Genomic DNA, 18,266 nt, shown 5'->3' with positions numbered 1-18,266 from the left:
TGGGGTGGGAAGTGGGTAACACCTCTTAGTAACAGGTTACCTCACAGAGATGGATTCTTTTTATACAACAAACGTGTTCCCCAAACCACCGCGTGTCGGCTGAGTTTTGTACCCTGGCTGTCCAACATCAGCAAGTATAGGAATCTCCACAAGTGGTCAGTCTCATTCTTGGATTCCAGCACAGTGGCCACGCATTGAGAAATGTTCAGGGCTGGGGATGAACTTGCCAGAACCTTGAAGCAAGGAATCTCTTCTGAATGCGAACCATAGTCCCCTTATAGTCCCCATATTCCTCTTATAAGTTCAGACTTTTAGGTTGTTGTGTTTTTCAATGAGGCACACGCCTGTATACTACACGGTAAACATATGCCCAGCGTGCCGGCCTCTGAAATGTGCTGCTCAGAGCAGCAGGTGCATAGCCTCTTAAGGGAACCCGAGTGAAAGGAGATGACCAGGCTTGCTTATGTAAGACCAGACTGGGGAAGGGCAAGGTAATACAAGGTGTAGGGGAAGCAAGAGAGAATCATTTTTGGGGACAGGCTGCCCCCTGTGGGAAGAGACGGTGTGCAGTGTTTGTCGGGCAGGGGCGGGGCACTGTGGGGCATAGGAAGAGGAGTGAGGGGAGGGAGCGGGGCTTGGACACAAAGGACACAGGCGGTCCCTGCCCTGGGGAGTACACCATCCAGTAGGGCAGCCACGACTCAGAAGAAACTGGATAATTTCTGGGACAGCAAACCCCAGTGCTCAGACAGGCAGCAAGCTCTTGCTGACTTCCTGGGGACGCAGCCAAGTCAGGGAAAATCAGTGAGGGCCTTCAGTGTGTCTTCCCTCCTCAGAATGGATGCTCATCTGAATTTTACAGCCTCACTTTTCCTGCAGACGCAGCGTCTCCCAGACGCCAGTCTCCGTGGGCTCCTGTCCCTGCTGCTGTTGTAGCAAAGCCCACGTTGTCATCCGTCACTGTCACCGTGTAGATGGAGCATGGGCCCTGCTAAGATGTGACTTACTCCTGCCTCTAAAAATAAAAAGCTGGACTCCCCCCCTCCTCACACCCGTCCTTATATAAAAGAAATCAGAGCCAGGTCCATGGCATTTAAAGAGAGCTTTATCCAAGCACAAATGCTGTACAGATGGGTTTTGTTTCCATGGCAAAAAATAGTTTACCAAGTCGTCTGGCAATTTTGTAGAATTTCACATGCAAATCTCTCTGCACCCAAACCAAACCCTCCCCTTTCTAATTTGGATGCTAATGTTTTAGCATTTAGGCAGATCTCTCTCCAGTGTGCATGCCTTTGGATGAGCTCATTTCCTGGGGAAAGCAGAGCCTTGAGCTGGCACCTAGCCCTCCCTAACCTCTCCCTGACCCTCCTGCCTCCTTGCTCCTTGTTTTTGTCACCTACAGAAGGTCATTCATTCCATTTAGGTCCTGGTTTGGGGACTGGCAGTTGCTGTTATAGCTGAACTTCAACCGGAGTCACCTGGCAACCCCAGCCACCCCCAGGGCCAGCTTGCCCTTTGGCGGGACAGGGTGCTATCCTTGCCAGCGTGGACATCCACAGCTGCCCAAGTGGCCTGGGACTACTGATTATACTTCCATGAATATATTTCAAATTGCTCGAGTTACTACAGTCTTTTGTACATTAAAATAAGTCCTAATAATCATTGCTTTTACGCCCCAAATGCCTGCTATGGGCCAGGCAGCAGCTAGGTGTTCAGCTGCCTCATCCTGTCTCATCCTGACAGCTGCTCTGTGAAGGAGATATTCTCCGATACTAAGAGAAAAGGATCTTCATTTGGGGATGGCTCCAAATCTCAGGCCTGATCCACTGAACCACACCTCTTTTCTTTGCTCTGTTCTGATACAGTGCAAAAATCATTTTGTTTAATTAATTGTATTATAATCAAAATGCTGATCTTGTTATGGGAACACACTCTACAAAGAATTTAATGTTTTCTCATAACATCAAATTAAAAAGGAGGAACGCTCAAACGAATTATCTTGCATGATTATTTAAAGGGAATGATGTTTAAATTCGGTTTCATTCTTTGGGTATATGACAACTTTTCATTTCCCCATAAAGTCCACTTTGCAGATAGATCTCTCCCTGTCCCCCAGTGCTCTAAACCTGAGACTTTACTATATTGGTCAGCCCCCTTTTTCTTTTTCTCTTTCTTGTTCCTGATCAGTGATTCTGGCAGAATCAGAAATGATGGTTTCCCCAATAAGACAATGGCTGGCAAGGGAGACTCATTTCTCTGGGACAGCCAGAAGAATGCTGGCCAGTGTGGGGGAACCATATGCTTTCTGCCATCTGCTCTGGAGCTGGGGGGGCATATGCTTAAAAAGTCCTGGGTCCTGCTTGGAGGTCCGCAGCCTGGCATCCCCCTTAGCCCGGAATGCTTTGGGTCCTGGCTACTCAAAGTGTGGCCCCTGGACCAGCCGCGTCATCATTACAGGGGCACTTGTCAGAAATGCAGAATCTTGGGCCTCCCTAGCGCTTCTGAGTCAGAATCTGCATTTGAACCAGATCCCAAGTGATTTTAGACGCACTGAAGTTTGAGAAGTGCTGCTCCAGCTGATAGAACCTGGGATCTGGAGTCGGAAGGCCAGGCTTGGGTCATTTGTTATTTCCTTTACTATGTGACATTAGATAAGGCACTTAGGCTCTCCGAGAATTGGCCTCTTTACCTACCAAGTGGGGTCATAATAAAAACACCTGCCTTATTTGCTGTACATGGTTGTAGTGAAGCTCAAAACGGATAATGTAAGTGAAAATGGTTTCTAGCAGTGATGACCAAATCACTGTCACCTGTCTACAGTGGGATAAGGCGCTTGCGTCAGAATGTCAACCCATGCGTTGCTTTCCCTCATTGACAGCGTCTTCCTACCAAAACTAAAAGAAAAAAGAAAAGCCAGCTACATAAACAGTAACACAGCTGATTAACTCTGGGGCCAGCTCCTCCATCTATCATCATGGACCCAAAACATCTTGTGAACCAGTGCCCTGCCAAACTATACAAAGGTTTATTACTTGTATGTCTTAATTTTGGAAAGCACCTCCACCTTATAGATTTGATCTATTCAACAACTTTAAGAACAAGGTGCGTCTTACTATCCACTCTCAGTGGCTTACAAAATACAAACGGAAGTCCAGAGGTTGCTGAATAGCTTGCCCCCGTTGCATGGCTAGTTAGAGTGGAACAAGGACTGATGCCACGTCCCCAAGTCCCTTACTAGGAGCATGTCCTCTTATACCACCTGCCTAAAGCTGGCAAGCCCGGGGGAGCACTTGGCCCAATTGCACAGGGAAAAAAAAAAACGGGCTCTGTTCCTTTTCCTTTATGCAATGTTGGGGGGTTGGTTCTTAATGCAGGAAGGAGGAAATGGGAACCCTTTATTTTCTTGCTTACCTGGCCTTCTAGTTGCTCTAGAAGCAGCCTAATTGCATCCTAGCATCTGTTGGTGACAGCACTTCTTGCACAGCAGTTTGTCAGAGCGTGATAACAGAAAATAGATGGTGAGAAAACGTACAGGACATTTGCTGACTTGTGTGGGTGCCTTTCCAAATCACATGAACTTGGTTTGTTTGTTTGTTTGTTTATTTACTTAAGTGGCCCTCCTGGATGACACCAGCTCTGTTCAATGAGTGTCCAGTAGGCCAAGAACCAGGTCTAGACCTGCCTCAGAGGATTTAAAATTTAAGGCATGCACTCATATTGTCAACTCAACATTTCTGGAACTATTCTTCTGTTTCAGAATGGCTACACCCCTTTGCACATTGCTGCCAAGCAGAACCAAATCGAGGTGGCCCGCAGTTTGCTGCAGTATGGGGCATCGGCTAATACAGAGTCAGCGCAAGGCGTGACACCCCTTCACCTGGCTGCCCAGGAGGGTCATGCAGAAATGGTGGCCCTGCTACTCTCCAAACAAGCCAATGGCAACCTGGGGAACAAGGTAAACATGGCATCTTTGGTTTGGCCCTGTGGTCTCATTAATGGTTTAGTGTTAGCTAACTAGATTATGTCTGAATATTGAGTACCCACTGTGTGTCCAGGTTCTGAATTAGGTGGTGTGTGTGTGTGTGTGTGTGTGTGTGTGTGTGTGTGTGTGTGTGTAATTCTTACAAGAGGTTACTTATTCCCAAGGTTGCAAGGTTGCATGACCCTGAGCCTGTCTGATGTCAAAGCCTTTGCTGATTCTTTCTAAATAGATCTTTCTAAATAGAATCTACAAAAAATCAATATTAAAATCCATAGTACACTTCTTTTTCAAATATAGGCCAGTGTTACATTCAAGAATGTATTAAGTAATTTGGTACTAAATATTCTTTTTCTCTGGGGGAGATAGTTTTTTAAATGCCACCCTATACATTAAATTAGGAGTTCTCAATCCAGGAACTATTAGCATATGAGTCTGAAACCTTCCAAGGTTGTACACAGGCAGGTGAGCATTTTTCTAGGTGAAGTCTTCATCGTTTTCATCATTTTCTCAAAGGAATACATGACCCAAGAAAGACTAAGAATCACTTCTTTTTTAAACAGTTTTATTGAAATATAATTCACATACTGTAAATTTCACCCTTTTGAATTATACTGTTCAGTGGTTTTTGTACTATTCAGTGGCAACCATCGCCACTATCTCAGAACATTTTCTTCACCCCAAAAGGAAACCTCATACCCGTTAGCAGTCACTTCCCATTTTCCCCAAACCCTCCAGCCCCTGGCAACCACTAATCTGCTTCCTGTCACTATGAATTTGCTCATTCTGGACATTTCATATAAATGGAATCATACAATATGAAGAGCCACTTCTTTGGATGATAAATGAACACAACAAAGTGTCAGAAATCTTAAGGGTAACTTAAGATTTCTTAAAAACCTGTGGCTCCATTGGCTCTTTTTGTACAGATTTGGACAGGTGACCCCCAGGAGAGAAGTGTTATGGTAGGACCCCTACATTGGATGGGATTCTTGGTTTCTTCCATGTGCCATTTAAAGTGGGGTCTGTAAGGAGCCCTAAGAATGCTAGCAATTCTCTGGAGACATCCTCACTCATCCACTCACAGCCCTCATGAGGCAGATTACTGTGTTATCCCAAGAATCAGACAGGGCACCCAGAGACTTGGGATGACCTGGGAACTGCTCAATCGTGGCCTCTTCACATTTCGGCCAACCCCCCAGGCCTGAGGGAGATGCCTTGCCTGCTCAAGCTTCAGCTGGGGAGGGGTATGCTGGTGGGCCTCCGGTCAGCCTGGGGGAAAGTGCAGAAGGCAGAGGAGGGCAGGTAGAGTCCCTGAAGACAGGACAGGCACTGTCCACTGCCTCTGACTGCAGAGGAATTGCAGCTCTGTTTGTCCCACAGTTAGTAAAGTGGATTGAGGCGGGATATAGAGGAGAGAAGACTTTTCTGACATTTTTGTAGGAGTATGTACATATCAAACAGTATCTCTGGGGCACTTCCATCCTCATGAGACAGCTGTGATGAGAACTCCAAGAATACTATGTTTTTAGTCCCAGGGAGATCCTCCATCCTTTTTATAGTACAGCACTGGCTGTGATCAAATCACATGCTGCATTTCAATGGCACGTCATGCTTTTCAACATGTTTTCATCTGTGTTTTCTCCAGTGATCCCTGCTTAGCCCTTGAAATAAGTCAATGACGATTCCTATTTTCTAAGTAATGAAACCAAGGCTCTGAAGCTCATCTTGAATCTTGGAAATAGGGAATGTTACAATTGGAGAGCACCATAAAGCTCATATAGTTCAGAGGTCATATAGCCTTGGGCCAAATCTGGCTCACCACTTGTTTGTGTAAATAAAGTTTTATTGGAGCACAGCCATGCCCCAGTTGTTTATGTGTTGGCCATAGCTGCTTTCTCACTATAACCTGCAGAGTTGTGTAGTTGCAATAGACACGAGCCTAAAATATTGACTGTCTGGCCCTTAATAGAAAATGTTGCTGACCTGTGATTTAGTTTAACCACCTCATTTTTTTAGATAAAGCTATGGAGGTCCAGAGCTGGAAGAGCTTTGTCCAAGGTCAAATAGCTGGTTGGTGGCTGCAGAGCCACCTCCCACTGATGTTCAGCTCCCAGACATCAGTGCTCTTTCACTGTGGTCTGGAATTCTTTACTGGCTACACGATGATGAACTTCTTTTTCTTTCCAGAGTGGACTCACTCCTCTCCATCTGGTAGCACAAGAAGGCCACGTTCCAGTGGCAGACGTGCTGATCAAACACGGTGTCACGGTGGATGCCACCACCCGGGTAAGGCAGGCAGCCGCGCCTCTGTCCTCATGGGCTTCCCTCCCCGCCCTCCCTGTGTGCACCCCTCGTCCTGCCCAGTGCCTGTCTCCATGCTTCAGAACTGGCTCCTCCACGGTGCTTGAAACCCCAAGGACCCACTGGCACATTCTTCTCTGCCACTTCCTCGGGGTGGCAGCAGAGTTTTGAAGGCATTGATCCTAATTACCTTACTTTCCGGTGGGGAATTTTGAAGTTTGCTGGACCTTTGTTTGGGCCTCTATAGCGAGAAACTGAGAGGAATGTTTAATCATGGTTCCAAGTCCTGTCTTATATGAGCAGGGTGTCAAGATGTCAGGCTTCCCAGGATTCACTTGAAAATTCAGCCCGTTTTATTCCAACATTTAGTTAAATTCAGTTCAGCTTTCTTTGAACCTCTCTGGTGTGCAAGGAGCTCTGTGAGGTGGCTGAGGAGAACCGAGGGCACAACAAGGCAGCGGAATCTGCTCAAGGCATTTGCGAGGAGGTGACTGTCAGAGCTGGAAGAGGCAGCCCAATGTGGTTTCTGGTGTGAGAGGGGCCCCGGAGAAGCAAATGGAGCACAAAGAGAGGACAGTGTTTCCCTTTGGTGGGAGACGGAGTGGCATTTCGTTCCTTCTCACCACAAGGCAACTGCATTAAAAGGACAAAGTGACACCCCCTCCAACCCCAGCCCCCTCCAGGAACACCAATCAACAACATGATGTTGAAGTCCCTCTGAGAAAGGTCTAGAAACTGTATTTTATCCCCCCACTGCCTGCAGCTTCAACAGGAATCTGCTTGAAAACCAAGAATGTTCTGGATCTTTAAGGCTTCGTTTTTAGGCCCAGTTTTGTCTTTTGGGGTCCTGCCCTAAGAGATTGTATACTGTAGGTTAGAACTTGGAGGTCCCAAAGCCATATCATTACTTTGAGGTTCAGCCAGGTCCCCTAGGGCACTTAGGATCAAATGGTTCAGAGAGCCTTGGCTAGTCGGCCTTTGGAGGAAGCACCAAAATATTCAGCAGGACAGATTGCTTGAAAATTGTCTACTCTGCAGCCAAAAAACAAATGAATAAATACCCAAAGCCCACTCATTTCAAGCAATGACCAGTTCCTATAAATTCCATTACACTACAACTCAGCAACTCAGACAGCCTTTTGGGGGGTTTTACAATGGACTCTCACCTTTCTAGTAGAAATAAGTCTGCTCTTGTAGGGGTCGGCAGAGATCTCCAAGCCACCATCTGTCCTCATCTGAGCCCCTTTCCCAGCAAAGGGCCTGATGACTGTTCCTTCCTTGGACGATCATTCTTGGCTTCCATAGCACAGATCCCCTGGTTTTCCTCCTACCTCTTGGCTGTTCCCTCACAGTCCTCTGATCTCCCTCCAGGTGTTGCTCAGTATGTGGGGCCCACCTGTTTCTCTCTGTATTTATCCTCGGTGACCTCGCTCATCGCCAAGGCTTTCAATTTTCTATAGGCATCCTCACCTAAAGCTCTTCACAGGGCTCAGCGTCAGTTTTCTCGTCACCTACTCTACTTGGATCTCTCCTAGGCATCTTGAACTTCACTTGTCTGACACTGAGCCCTGTTCCTCTCCAGGCCCATAGTATCTGACTGGCCATGGCAGTGTAGCTTACACCTTAGTGTAGCTGTCAAGCTTCCAAAGGATTTCCCCATTCGTCCTCTCTTTTAATGAGCCGTTTCATTCACGCGCAGCTCATAGTGGCTCTTGGTGTGCCCAGAAGCCCTGCTAGTCCCCCCCTCTCATCTCTTGCTTTTCAGATGGGTTACACTCCCCTCCATGTGGCCAGTCATTACGGAAATATCAAGCTGGTGAAGTTTCTGCTACAGCACCATGCAGACGTCAATGCCAAGACTAAGGTACAGGGATGCCTCAGGCCTGACTCCTATGCTGACACTTCTTAAATGCCAAATTATGGTGCAGCCAGGGTGGCTCTGGGCAGACCCGGGCTCTGCCACAATTGTCAGCTTTGACCCTGGAGGAGGACGTGGGGAAATGCACTTTTTTTATGTTGCACGTAGAAGATGGATAGGTTCTGTAGTATGTGGGCAGTTGTTTATCTTGGAGCTAGCTAATCCTGCCAAAATGTCTACCTCGCTTTATAGCTAGGATACAGCCCTTTGCACCAGGCAGCCCAACAAGGACATACGGACATTGTGACACTGCTTCTCAAAAATGGTGCTTCCCCAAACGAAGTCAGCTCGGTGAGTACCCACCCATTTCCTGATTTCGGAAAACCACTCTTTTGGGCAGGTCTGTGAGACATCCCATAACCACAGAGGCTCACTTGACACCCTTACTGCACGTCTTGGCCGAGACGTGATGCAGTACCGTGAGGGCGCAGCTGCCTGGGTAACAGCCCATAACATGGGCTGTTGTGATTCGTTTCTCTTTCTGGTGAACTGAAGGCTATCCTTTGAAGCACCATTTACCTCCCCCTTTTATTTTTGTTTAAATATTGTTGAAACCATTTCTAAAATATGTGAAGCTGCTTTCAGTATGGTACAAGTGAACAAAACCAAATGTCTTGGGTGGTTCATGATGTTTCAGGGCCTCAGGGTTGTTTTTAGCAGCATCTGTGATCATTGAGTATGAACTTCCATATCGGACAATGTGCAGGCTTTGCTAGATTATCTCCATGGCTGCTTCCAGCTCAGAAAGTGTGTGGGCCTTTGATTATAGATGTGGTTTCTAAAATTGTAACGGTGGATGGGGCTGAACCTGTATGGGGTCTGGGGCACATCCTGGAACTAGAGGATTTAAAAGAAAAACAAAGCCTCAGTATCAGTTTATTTTCACTTCGCTCTTTCTCTTAAAATCAGAGTAGAAAATATATCCCTCCCCTATTTCTGGTGATTTGTGGTTTCTGATTGGCCTGAAAGGAGTTCATTGAAGTATATGGATGACTTTAATAATTTTAATGCTCAGTTACTGATACCCAAAGAGCTGGCATTGAGAGCTGGGAACAGTGTTGCCCTGTCCTCCCCACTAAATGGCATGTGGTGCTTTCCTGACCCATTCCTTCCCAGTTGGTTCCCTCTTGGCAGTTTTTGACATGTCCTGGCAAGGTTTCTATGCTCTCATTTCAAGGCTCCCACACTCAATGCTACAGATTTAAAGTATCACTGCCTTTCTCTCTCCCATACCCCGTTTAACACCTAACACACATCTGGGCTCATGTGCAGGGGTCCTGCTCTGGGTTCCAACTTGCAGTTTGTCCACTTAGACCCTTCTGAACAATTAGAATGTGAGCTCGGATTCTGTAAAGGGGGCGGGCTTTTCTCCTAGACTCCATTTTCATGATCTCACCTCTCTGCTATTTTTCTCAGAATGGAACCACACCTCTTGCAATAGCCAAGCGTTTGGGCTACATTTCTGTAACGGATGTGCTCAAGGTTGTCACAGATGAACCCAGTGTCGTGGTATGTCTGCTTTTCCCCCCACACCCTCACTCCCAAACACACACAGCCTAACAGACAGGGTGCCCCTATGTGTTTCTCAGTTAAAAGTAGAGGTTTTCTGGGGTTCTACTGAGGACACCCAGTAGAAAGAGCCACACCAAGTTGTGGGGGTGTTTCCTCCATCAGAAGGAATTTTACTGCCACCTAGTGGCAGAAGAAATTTGGGTTGTGACTAGACCTAGGGGGCAAGATGGGGTTAGGGCAGGGACTAGGCAATGGGAAGCTGGCATTTCCTGTTCATCCCTCCTGTGGTTCCTGTCGGGCCTCAGCTTCCAGGCTGAGAGTCTCTTAGCTCCAATTGTCTTCATTTGGGACACACCTCCTTTCCCACCTCCTTCCTGTCTCCACAGTCTTGACCAGGTAACTGCCGATTGGGGAAAGGACCCACTGCTCTATTTGAGTTGAAATCTCTGCTTTTTCTCATTTTAGTTAGTCAGCGACAAGCACCGGATGAGTTTCCCTGAGACAGTAGATGAAATCCTGGATGTCTCTGAAGATGAAGGTAAAGTCTGGGAATGAACAGAAGTCGGGGTAAAGTCAGGGGACATAATGGTGCTTTGAGTACTCCCTGAGTGCTTCCTGTCAGCTGCCTGAGTACTCCCTGAGTGCTTCCTGTCAGCTGCCTGAGTACTCCCTGAGTGCTTCCTGTCCGCTGCCTGAGTACTCCCTGACGGCTTCCTGTCAGCTGCCATGTTGTACTCAAGGGTCCTTACAGCACAACCAAGTCTGCGGGTCTGAATTAAAACCAGAGAGAATTGTTTTTTAAAGATGTTGTCTGTTATCAAAATTACTCCTTTAATGTAATTTTAGGAGAAGGAAAATCTATATCTCGGAGATTAAAATACAAAAATCTTGTTTCATAAATATATATGTGTTTGCATATATTATGCATTGAATATAATTCTACTTAAATCAACTCTAGCGCTATAAAGAACTGTCATAAAATTCTGCCTGATGCTTTCCTTCTGCTTTGAATGAATAACAAGCTATTTGCTTAAAATTTGTATGAATTCCTTTTAATAAGCTGCGTTTCTGACCACATAATGGGTCATTAAGTTTTGGGGCATATCCATTATTATGAAATTACTATAGTTTCAACTTCTGTGAACCACAGAGTGCTGGTAGTAGTTTTCCTGCCCCTGAGAAGCCTATCTCCTCACTTAAGTTTGAATGATATTCTTAGGGTGTAAGTGGTGCGGTTGGACTGGGTTGTCTCTCTGGCTGTTGGTTTCATAACTTTGTCAACTAGATGATTAAAGCTCTCCTTGTGTCCCCTTTGGTAATATGCCTCTTGCTTTAACTGACTTCAATCCTGTCCTTTCTTAAACTTGACTCTTCTTTGCTTTCCAGGAACTGCTCATATAACTATAATGGGTATGAAACACTTTCTGTTCCCTGTGGTCCTTTCTCACAAGTGCATTTCACCCTAAGCAATCCAAGCTCTCACTAATCCATTCCTGCTTTCCACCCTCCTCTGACGGCTAACAATCTGGAGCCAGGAGCTTGACTAAAACAGGAAATGTACACCCATAAGATCCATGCCCTGGCGGGTAGCTCCTGCCTGTCCATCTCTGTGTCTGTGCCCATGCCACTGTGTTTGTGATCATAACTGCATGAGCTGTTGTTATCCATTCTGTCAGCTCCAGATCACAAATCCAGGACACTCACTGCTAAGTGACAGTAAATGACACTGCAAGGTCGAGGGCTGCAACTCCAGTTCAAGCAAGGAGAGAGAAACAAAGAGGCAGTCTGGGTTGCAGACATAGTTTGAACCTCTTGGTAATGGGCTTAGGAAATAATGAACTTCTACCTGCCATGGTTACAAAGAACCCTACAACCCTTCAAAATGAATGGGTTCAGTTCCTTTGTAGCTTATTTTTTTGTAGTGTGTGATGTGGAAAACAATGAAAACAGTCCTTTCTTCGGTGTCATTGCACACCCCTCAATGGCTGTTTGGAACTGGAACATGTCAAGCAAAGACCGTTCTTTCTGGTTGTAGTTGTTTTTTTCTTCTACAAAACCTGGTACAGACTAAGATATTAGGAGCTGGTTGCCCTGCTCTATATACCAGGACTAGAGGAGCAGGGCTAGTCAAAGACGTTGCTAATGATCCCCCTCAAGCATCAGAGACCTTCCTCTACTCCTCAGCATTGAGAGGACCAGGCAAAGCTTTTTAAAAAGAAAGAGGAAATCTCCATCGTGTCACTCACTTAAACTTGTGTGGTTTCAGGGGAAGAACTTGTTGGCTCCAAGGCTGAGAAGCAGGAATCCAGGGATATAGATGAAGAGAAAGAGCTGCTGGATTTTGTGCCGAAGCTAGACCAAGTGTAAGAAGTGCTCACAGCGGGAATGGCTGAGGTCCAGCCCTGGAACTCAGAGTAGGAGGGTTCCAGAGCCAGGAAAAGTCACAAGAAGGCCCCGCCCTGCATGTGCCACTGACAAGGATAGAACGCTGCTGGGTTGGACGTGGGTCCAGCACCTTAGGATAAATTAGCTCTGTCCTTGACCGCTAAGCGGGGGCATGGAGGCCTTCCCTACAGCATGCTGTCTGGGAATGTCTCCCTTCCTTTTCCGGTATCCTTGCCTCCCAACTTCCTTCCTCCCCTCATTCACCGTCTCATATGCACACCCCCTCTCCCTTTCATGCAGTCTCAGCTTCTCACCAGAAAAAATCCACTGAGGAAAATACACATTAGAAACTCTAAAATACACATTGGCACACTAAACTCAATCACTGACCACATCTCCCTGTCAGTGCGGTCCATTAGGGGAAACCCACAAAGGGTCTGTGTTTGCCTGGAACACATTTCTCATTCCTCCCTGTGATGCTCTGAGTTATTCTGCTATAGGTACATTAGTACACAGGGATATTTTGCACATAAATCTAAAATTGACAACTGCGTAGAAACACTGGGCCCTCGATGTTTTCTGAAGAGACAGATGTGTGCCAGCTTAGTCCCATGGCTTATACAAAACAGGACAGTGGAACAAGTGGGAGGTGAAATGACCAGAGTATGTAATCAATTAGTATTTATTGAACATCAATTAGAAAGAAATATGAGACTTGGCTCCTGACCGTAAAGAACTTGCAGATTTATTTGGTAGGATCAAACAAACACCAAGACGTGTTTGCAGAGTAGCAATGCAGGATAAGAATTGGGGTGATGAATGCGGGAGAAGATTTGTGGAGGAGGCAGTTCCTTTGGCGAGGTTGTGAAGAACAGGGCACTCTCGGGAAAGGCTTTGAGATGAAGGGCAGAGGTTAGTCAGTGCGTAGAGGTTGAGTTGTATTGCATGTGCTACAGTGAGAGGGGCAGATTGGGTAGGTTATTACAGGGGTACAGAGGTAGGCCTCCCATAGAAGACGGGGGGCTACTTAGAGGATCATCTCTTTGACTTCCCAATATTCTTGGCACACAGGGTAGAATCTCCAGCCATCCCCAGGATTCCGTGTGTCACACCCGAGACAGTGGTGATCAGATCAGAAGATCAAGAACAAGTAAGAAGCATCATTTCTCTTATTTTCCTTTTTGCAGAGAATGGGGACCCCCAGACAACAATTACTTTGAGAAGATCTGCAGAATGATAGGAACTAAGAGTTGTAAACCTTGTAACATTTACCAAGCCTTGCAGATCCGTGATTCCATGTGCTTTTTGTAGTGCTGTCATAGTCTCATTATCCCAGATATGACTGATAGGAGTCTCAGCGAGGCCACGGCTTGCAGCCCACAGCTTGTGAAATATCACTACACTGGCCCGGTAACGAGTGAGACTGAGAACTGACACTAGAAGTTTGGCTTCACCGCCCATGTTCTCATGGCCACCACCCCTGTACACACGCGGTCTGCACCCATGAGGGCAGTGGGTCGCAGTGCTGGAGAGGGAGCTGGAGACTGTAGCCTGTCCCTGCCAGAAACTATGGCAAGTCATGGAACTATGCACTCGTTTTCTTCTACATCTGTAAAAAAGGGAACAGTTTCTGCCTCACCTTCCTCAAAGGATTATTGGAAGCTTAAAATGCCAATACAGAAAGAAAAGGGTGTCAGAGAGAACGTTCCCAGTGGGGGCTGTTATTCATTATACTATCCTATTTTGTGGCTTCCCTGGTTGCCACCTGAATTTGTCCCAAAAAGAGATAAAAAAAATTTAATTCCCCATATTTTAATTTTATGCCATTTGGCATTTTTTTCCAGGGTGAGGGGGCTTTCTAGGATAAAAAGAAAGCAATGTGGTGTTTGGAGGCTGGAAATGACTGCCCAAGCCCTGATAACTGACCTAAGTGTGTCTGTGTCCCAGCAAAGGCTGACCTCTTCCTCTGCCACTTGAAAGGGTGTGTGTTGGAACTCAGCAGCCATAACCTAGACCCAAATGGCGTACAGGGATAAGCCGGCTGTGAAGCTGTCCAGCCAGCTACTCCTTGCTGGGCGTAGCATAGTGATGGATGTTGGTGTGACTCACTGAGTGGCACCTGGCAGATATGGTCAGATACAGCCCCAGGACTGCAGAGGCACACTCCCTGAATGCTTCCAAAGACAGAGATGAGAAAGCTGCCAAGTGGACCGGTCCTGCTGTCCTTTGACCAACCCATTCTCTTTGACTCTTCATTTACATCATGAACTCAACTCAGCAGGTGTTTACTGGAGTCCTACTATGTGGACTATGAGACCCATACCTGCCTCTAGGAGCTTATGGTCCAACTGGTGTACTCAGATATGAGAAACCAGTTAACACAGAATGCAGGAAGGATAAATATCAAAGTGTTCAACTGTGTGGTGTGAGTTTATCCAGATTAGACTCAACAGGAAAGATTCATGAAGGAAGAGAGATGTGAAAAAAGTGAATGGAATTGGACAAGCGAAGGAGAGGGCAGGGCATCTGCACCGATGGGAAAGCATGAGTAAGAGCAGAGTTAAGAAAAAACCTGGAGGGGGCCCGGGCCAGATTCAGACCCTGCTAATTTTCATGCGTCCCTGCGATGTATACAACCCTGTGTGAGGCGGCCCCATGACCCGATAATTGCGATGCTACTGTGGGACAGGGTACCATCTCGTTTGCAGATGAGGAAACAGGAAGCCCCCCAAGGGCAAGGATCTATTCCATTCACCTCATGTACCTCAGGTGCCTACAGGGCAAGTAGCTCGCCCAAAACTAAACAGCAAGTAGGTGGTGGTGCAGAGTCCATTGCCAGTTCTAGTGTGAACAGCAAGCCACGTAGAGCAGAGGTTTCATGCTGAGGTACATAGCTGGAGAGCAGGGTGGGTAGGTCAGCCGTGGGTGCAGGACATACGACTGAAGCCAGAGTGGAGTGAGGACCCGCTGCATGTGTTCCGGGGCTCTATCCCAGGGTCTTGAGCCAAGGAGCAGCCATGACGGCAGGAAGAAGCCCATGCTTCCTTTTAGCTTCAGGCATGCCGTGTCCCAAAAGGGCCAGTGGTGAGTGTGTGCGAGGACTGCCTCCATTGGTCCACATGTTTCTGGCTAGGAGGTGCTCCTGAGCCTCCCCTGCCGGGCACAATATCAGCTGGCCTTGGACCAGCCCCTGTGGCCTGGGAGGCAGTGGGACAGTGGCCTTTCTCTCCTCCTCAGGCCTCTAAAGAGTATGATGAAGACTCGCTCATCCCCAGCAGCCCAGCCACGGAGACCTCAGATAACATCAGCCCGGTGGCCAGCCCCGTCCACACAGGGTGAGTGACCCCTGTGACAGGGATCCGGGCCCACACCTTCCCTGTCTCAGAGAGAGTGCACAGAGGCCCAACATGGACCTGCCTGTGCCCTAGGTTTCTGGTGAGCTTCATGGTGGACGCCCGGGGAGGCTCTATGAGGGGGAGCCGTCACAACGGCCTGAGGGTGGTGATCCCACCGCGGACGTGTGCCGCCCCCACTCGCATCACCTGCCGCCTGGTCAAGCCGCAGAAGCTGAGCACACCACCCCCACTGGCCGAGGAGGAAGGCCTGGCCAGCAGGATCATTGCACTGGGGCCCACGGGGGCCCAGTTCTTGAGGTAAGAGGGCTCTCTCTTTCTCTGTGTGTGCGTGTGCAGCGTGCCCCTAACCTGTCCCTGCCCTGCTGGTCCATTACTGCCACCTCAGCAGCAACTACCCAGAACCATCTAGCCACAGGGCAGAGGGTGAGGCAAGCCCTACAGCCCCATCTCACCTCGTTACTGTCCTGACAGGAACAGAACCCAGAGCTCTCATTCCCCTTTTCACTGCCTTTTCTTTGGTACACCAAGGAGTCCATAGGCCAGGTGGAGCTTAATACCCTCAAATCTTGTATGACACCAGAGAAGGGACGGAGAAGACAGGGCTACTTTGGGGGCCCCCAAGGGTTTAATTATTTCAGCTCGGAAACAGTCTTACAGAAGACAGCTTTACAGTATTGCCCCCAAGGACGGCAAGATCAATGGGCTTCAGAGTCCCGTTCCTCACCCCGTCTGAGACAGGCTGGGCTTCTTCTAGGAGCTTTGTTATGCTTCAGGCACCATGGCTGTAACTTCGGGACAGATCTTACCCCGGAGGCCCTGCCTTCCCATCTCCATCCACTGCCTGTCCCCACCTCCGAGCTTTCATCTACCATTTGTAAAGCAGCCTGCAGAAGGCTTTCGGGTTAATTTTCCATTTTAAATGGACTCCTCAAAGCCTGCCTGCAAAAGACATGCCATTATCGCTGATTGATGGAAGAGGAAGCTGAGGCTCAGAGAGCTTCAGTCCCCTGTCTAGAGATTTCAGGCCAGTTCCGAAGATCGGGTCCAAGGGCAAGGTTATTTGGCTGAGCCTCAGCCTTGAGGAATGAGATAGGGGCCTGGTGGTGAGTGACAGGAAAACTGCATAGATCTGTTCCACTGTTGGGACCTGCCCACAGCTGGGGCCCCCACTGGGGCTACGGTACCCCTTCCTGCTCCAGGCAGGAACCAACTGCCCTGCCCCACCTGTGCTTCCCTCCCTTTGCCGCTGGCCACCTGCCCGCAAGCTGTGAACACCCACATCCAGACATCTCCCCACCATTCGCTCTGTCCCCTCAGCCCTGTGATTGTGGAGATCCCCCACTTTGCCTCCCACGGCCGCGGGGACCGTGAGCTCGTGGTGCTGCGGAGTGAAAACGGCTCTGTGTGGAAGGAACACAAAAGCCGCTATGGAGAAAGCTACCTGGATCAGATCCTCAACGGGATGGACGAAGGTAACGGAGACCCCGGTATCCCAGAGCAGGTGCCCTCCTTCTGGAAGATGGGATTTGAGGTTGCACTTTTGGGGTGGGCCGCCAGGGCCACCTGGAGTTTGGGGGAGCCCTGAGAGACTAGAGATGGCCCCATGAGGTCCAGTTCCCAGTCCTTAGGGCATCTGAGTAAGCACCTGGCCCCTGACTGCCACCTGCATCTCCTTCTGCTGGACCTTTTGGATCCAGAGATTTCTCCCTCCAGGCAGCTCAGCCCCGTTGTTGGGTCCTGGGGAGGGGGCATGCCTGGAAGCTGGGCTTGAGGGGTCTCTGGACCCCTCACTCAGCATGACCGGGCTGGCGCCACCATGCCGTGTGCTTCCAGAGCTAGGGAGTCTGGAAGAGCTGGAGAAGAAGAGGGTCTGCCGCATCATCACCACGGACTTCCCCCTGTACTTCGTGATCATGTCACGGCTCTGCCAGGACTATGACACCATTGGCCCTGAAGGAGGCTCTCTGAGGAGCAAGCTGGTCCCCCTGGTGCAGGCGACATTCCCAGAAAATGCTGTCACCAAGAAAGTGAAGCTGGCTCTGCAGGTGACACAGCCCTCCTCTCCTCACCAGTTGGGGTGCCCCTACCACCACTCAGACCGTTCATGGAAGGTGGAAGGAGTTCAGGGCCTCAGGAAAAGGACCGTTGTCCCCTGGACATCCCCATTTTTGTCCAACACCTGAAAAGTTGAGGGAGAGATTTGATCTTAAAGCTCAAAAGAAAGTTGGGTGGGTTTCAGAAAACCCCAGATAATGCATTAATCCACATGGCTTTCTGGACGGGTACCTCATGCTGAGTAAAGATGGTACCATCCCAGGAATGAGGAGCAGTGGGGGAAGGGGGAGAAAGTGCTCAGAAAGGAGGGCCAAGCAGTGACGTCAGACCTGAAGCAGGCCCTGTGGTCAACTGTCAGGGGACACCCCCCTACTCCCGGAGCGTTTTCACTCTGCATAGACAGCCCACTCTCCCTTAGAGGATGGTGCTGCCTCCTGTTCATGAGCTGGGTTGTTCTGGGGATGAGTGTCCCCCGTTTGGCACTTTGCAGGCCCAGCCTGTACCAGATGAACTAGTCACCAAACTCCTGGGCAACCAAGCCACGTTCAGCCCCATTGTCACTGTGGAGCCACGGCGCCGGAAGTTCCACCGCCCCATCGGGCTTCGGATCCCGCTCCCTCCTTCCTGGACGGACAATCCACGGGACAGTGGGGAGGGAGACACCACCAGCCTGCGCCTGCTCTGCAGTGTCATTGGTGAGAGGTGCCTCCTGGCCTCTGTCATATCTTCTGTCCTCCTTCTGGCCACACTAGGGGGC

General features: G+C 48.7%; 1 protein-coding gene across 18 annotated transcripts in view; it reads left to right on the top strand.

The window, feature by feature from the left end:
• Window positions 1-18,266, top strand: part of ANK1 (ankyrin 1) — a 198,342-nt gene that overhangs the window by 145,535 nt on the left and 34,541 nt on the right. For 11 of the 18 annotated variants that reach the window (XM_019742086.3, XM_019742090.3, XM_019742082.3 and 8 more), the window contains 14 exons: window positions 3,758-3,955; window positions 6,170-6,268; window positions 8,049-8,147; window positions 8,394-8,492; window positions 9,618-9,710; window positions 10,179-10,251; window positions 11,100-11,123; window positions 11,980-12,076; window positions 13,170-13,248; window positions 15,336-15,433; window positions 15,527-15,751; window positions 16,772-16,926; window positions 17,288-17,499; window positions 18,000-18,204. In XM_019742086.3, coding sequence (XP_019597645.1) covers window positions 3,758-3,955; window positions 6,170-6,268; window positions 8,049-8,147; window positions 8,394-8,492; window positions 9,618-9,710; window positions 10,179-10,251; window positions 11,100-11,123; window positions 11,980-12,076; window positions 13,170-13,248; window positions 15,336-15,433; window positions 15,527-15,751; window positions 16,772-16,926; window positions 17,288-17,499; window positions 18,000-18,204 — 1,756 coding nt within the window. The remainder of the gene's footprint in view (window positions 1-3,757; window positions 3,956-6,169; window positions 6,269-8,048; window positions 8,148-8,393; window positions 8,493-9,617; window positions 9,711-10,178; window positions 10,252-11,099; window positions 11,124-11,979; window positions 12,077-13,169; window positions 13,249-15,335; window positions 15,434-15,526; window positions 15,752-16,771; window positions 16,927-17,287; window positions 17,500-17,999; window positions 18,205-18,266) is intronic. The other 7 variants (XM_019742091.3, XM_019742084.3, XM_019742081.3 and 4 more) reach the window with 1 other exon arrangement.

This window comes from Rhinolophus sinicus, chromosome 16 (assembly GCF_057876585.1).
Source record: "Rhinolophus sinicus isolate RSI-liver-muscle chromosome 16, RSI-T2T, whole genome shotgun sequence".
NCBI classification, from domain to species: Eukaryota; Metazoa; Chordata; class Mammalia; order Chiroptera; family Rhinolophidae; genus Rhinolophus; species Rhinolophus sinicus.
This window is presented reverse-complemented; position numbering and strand designations above follow the sequence as displayed.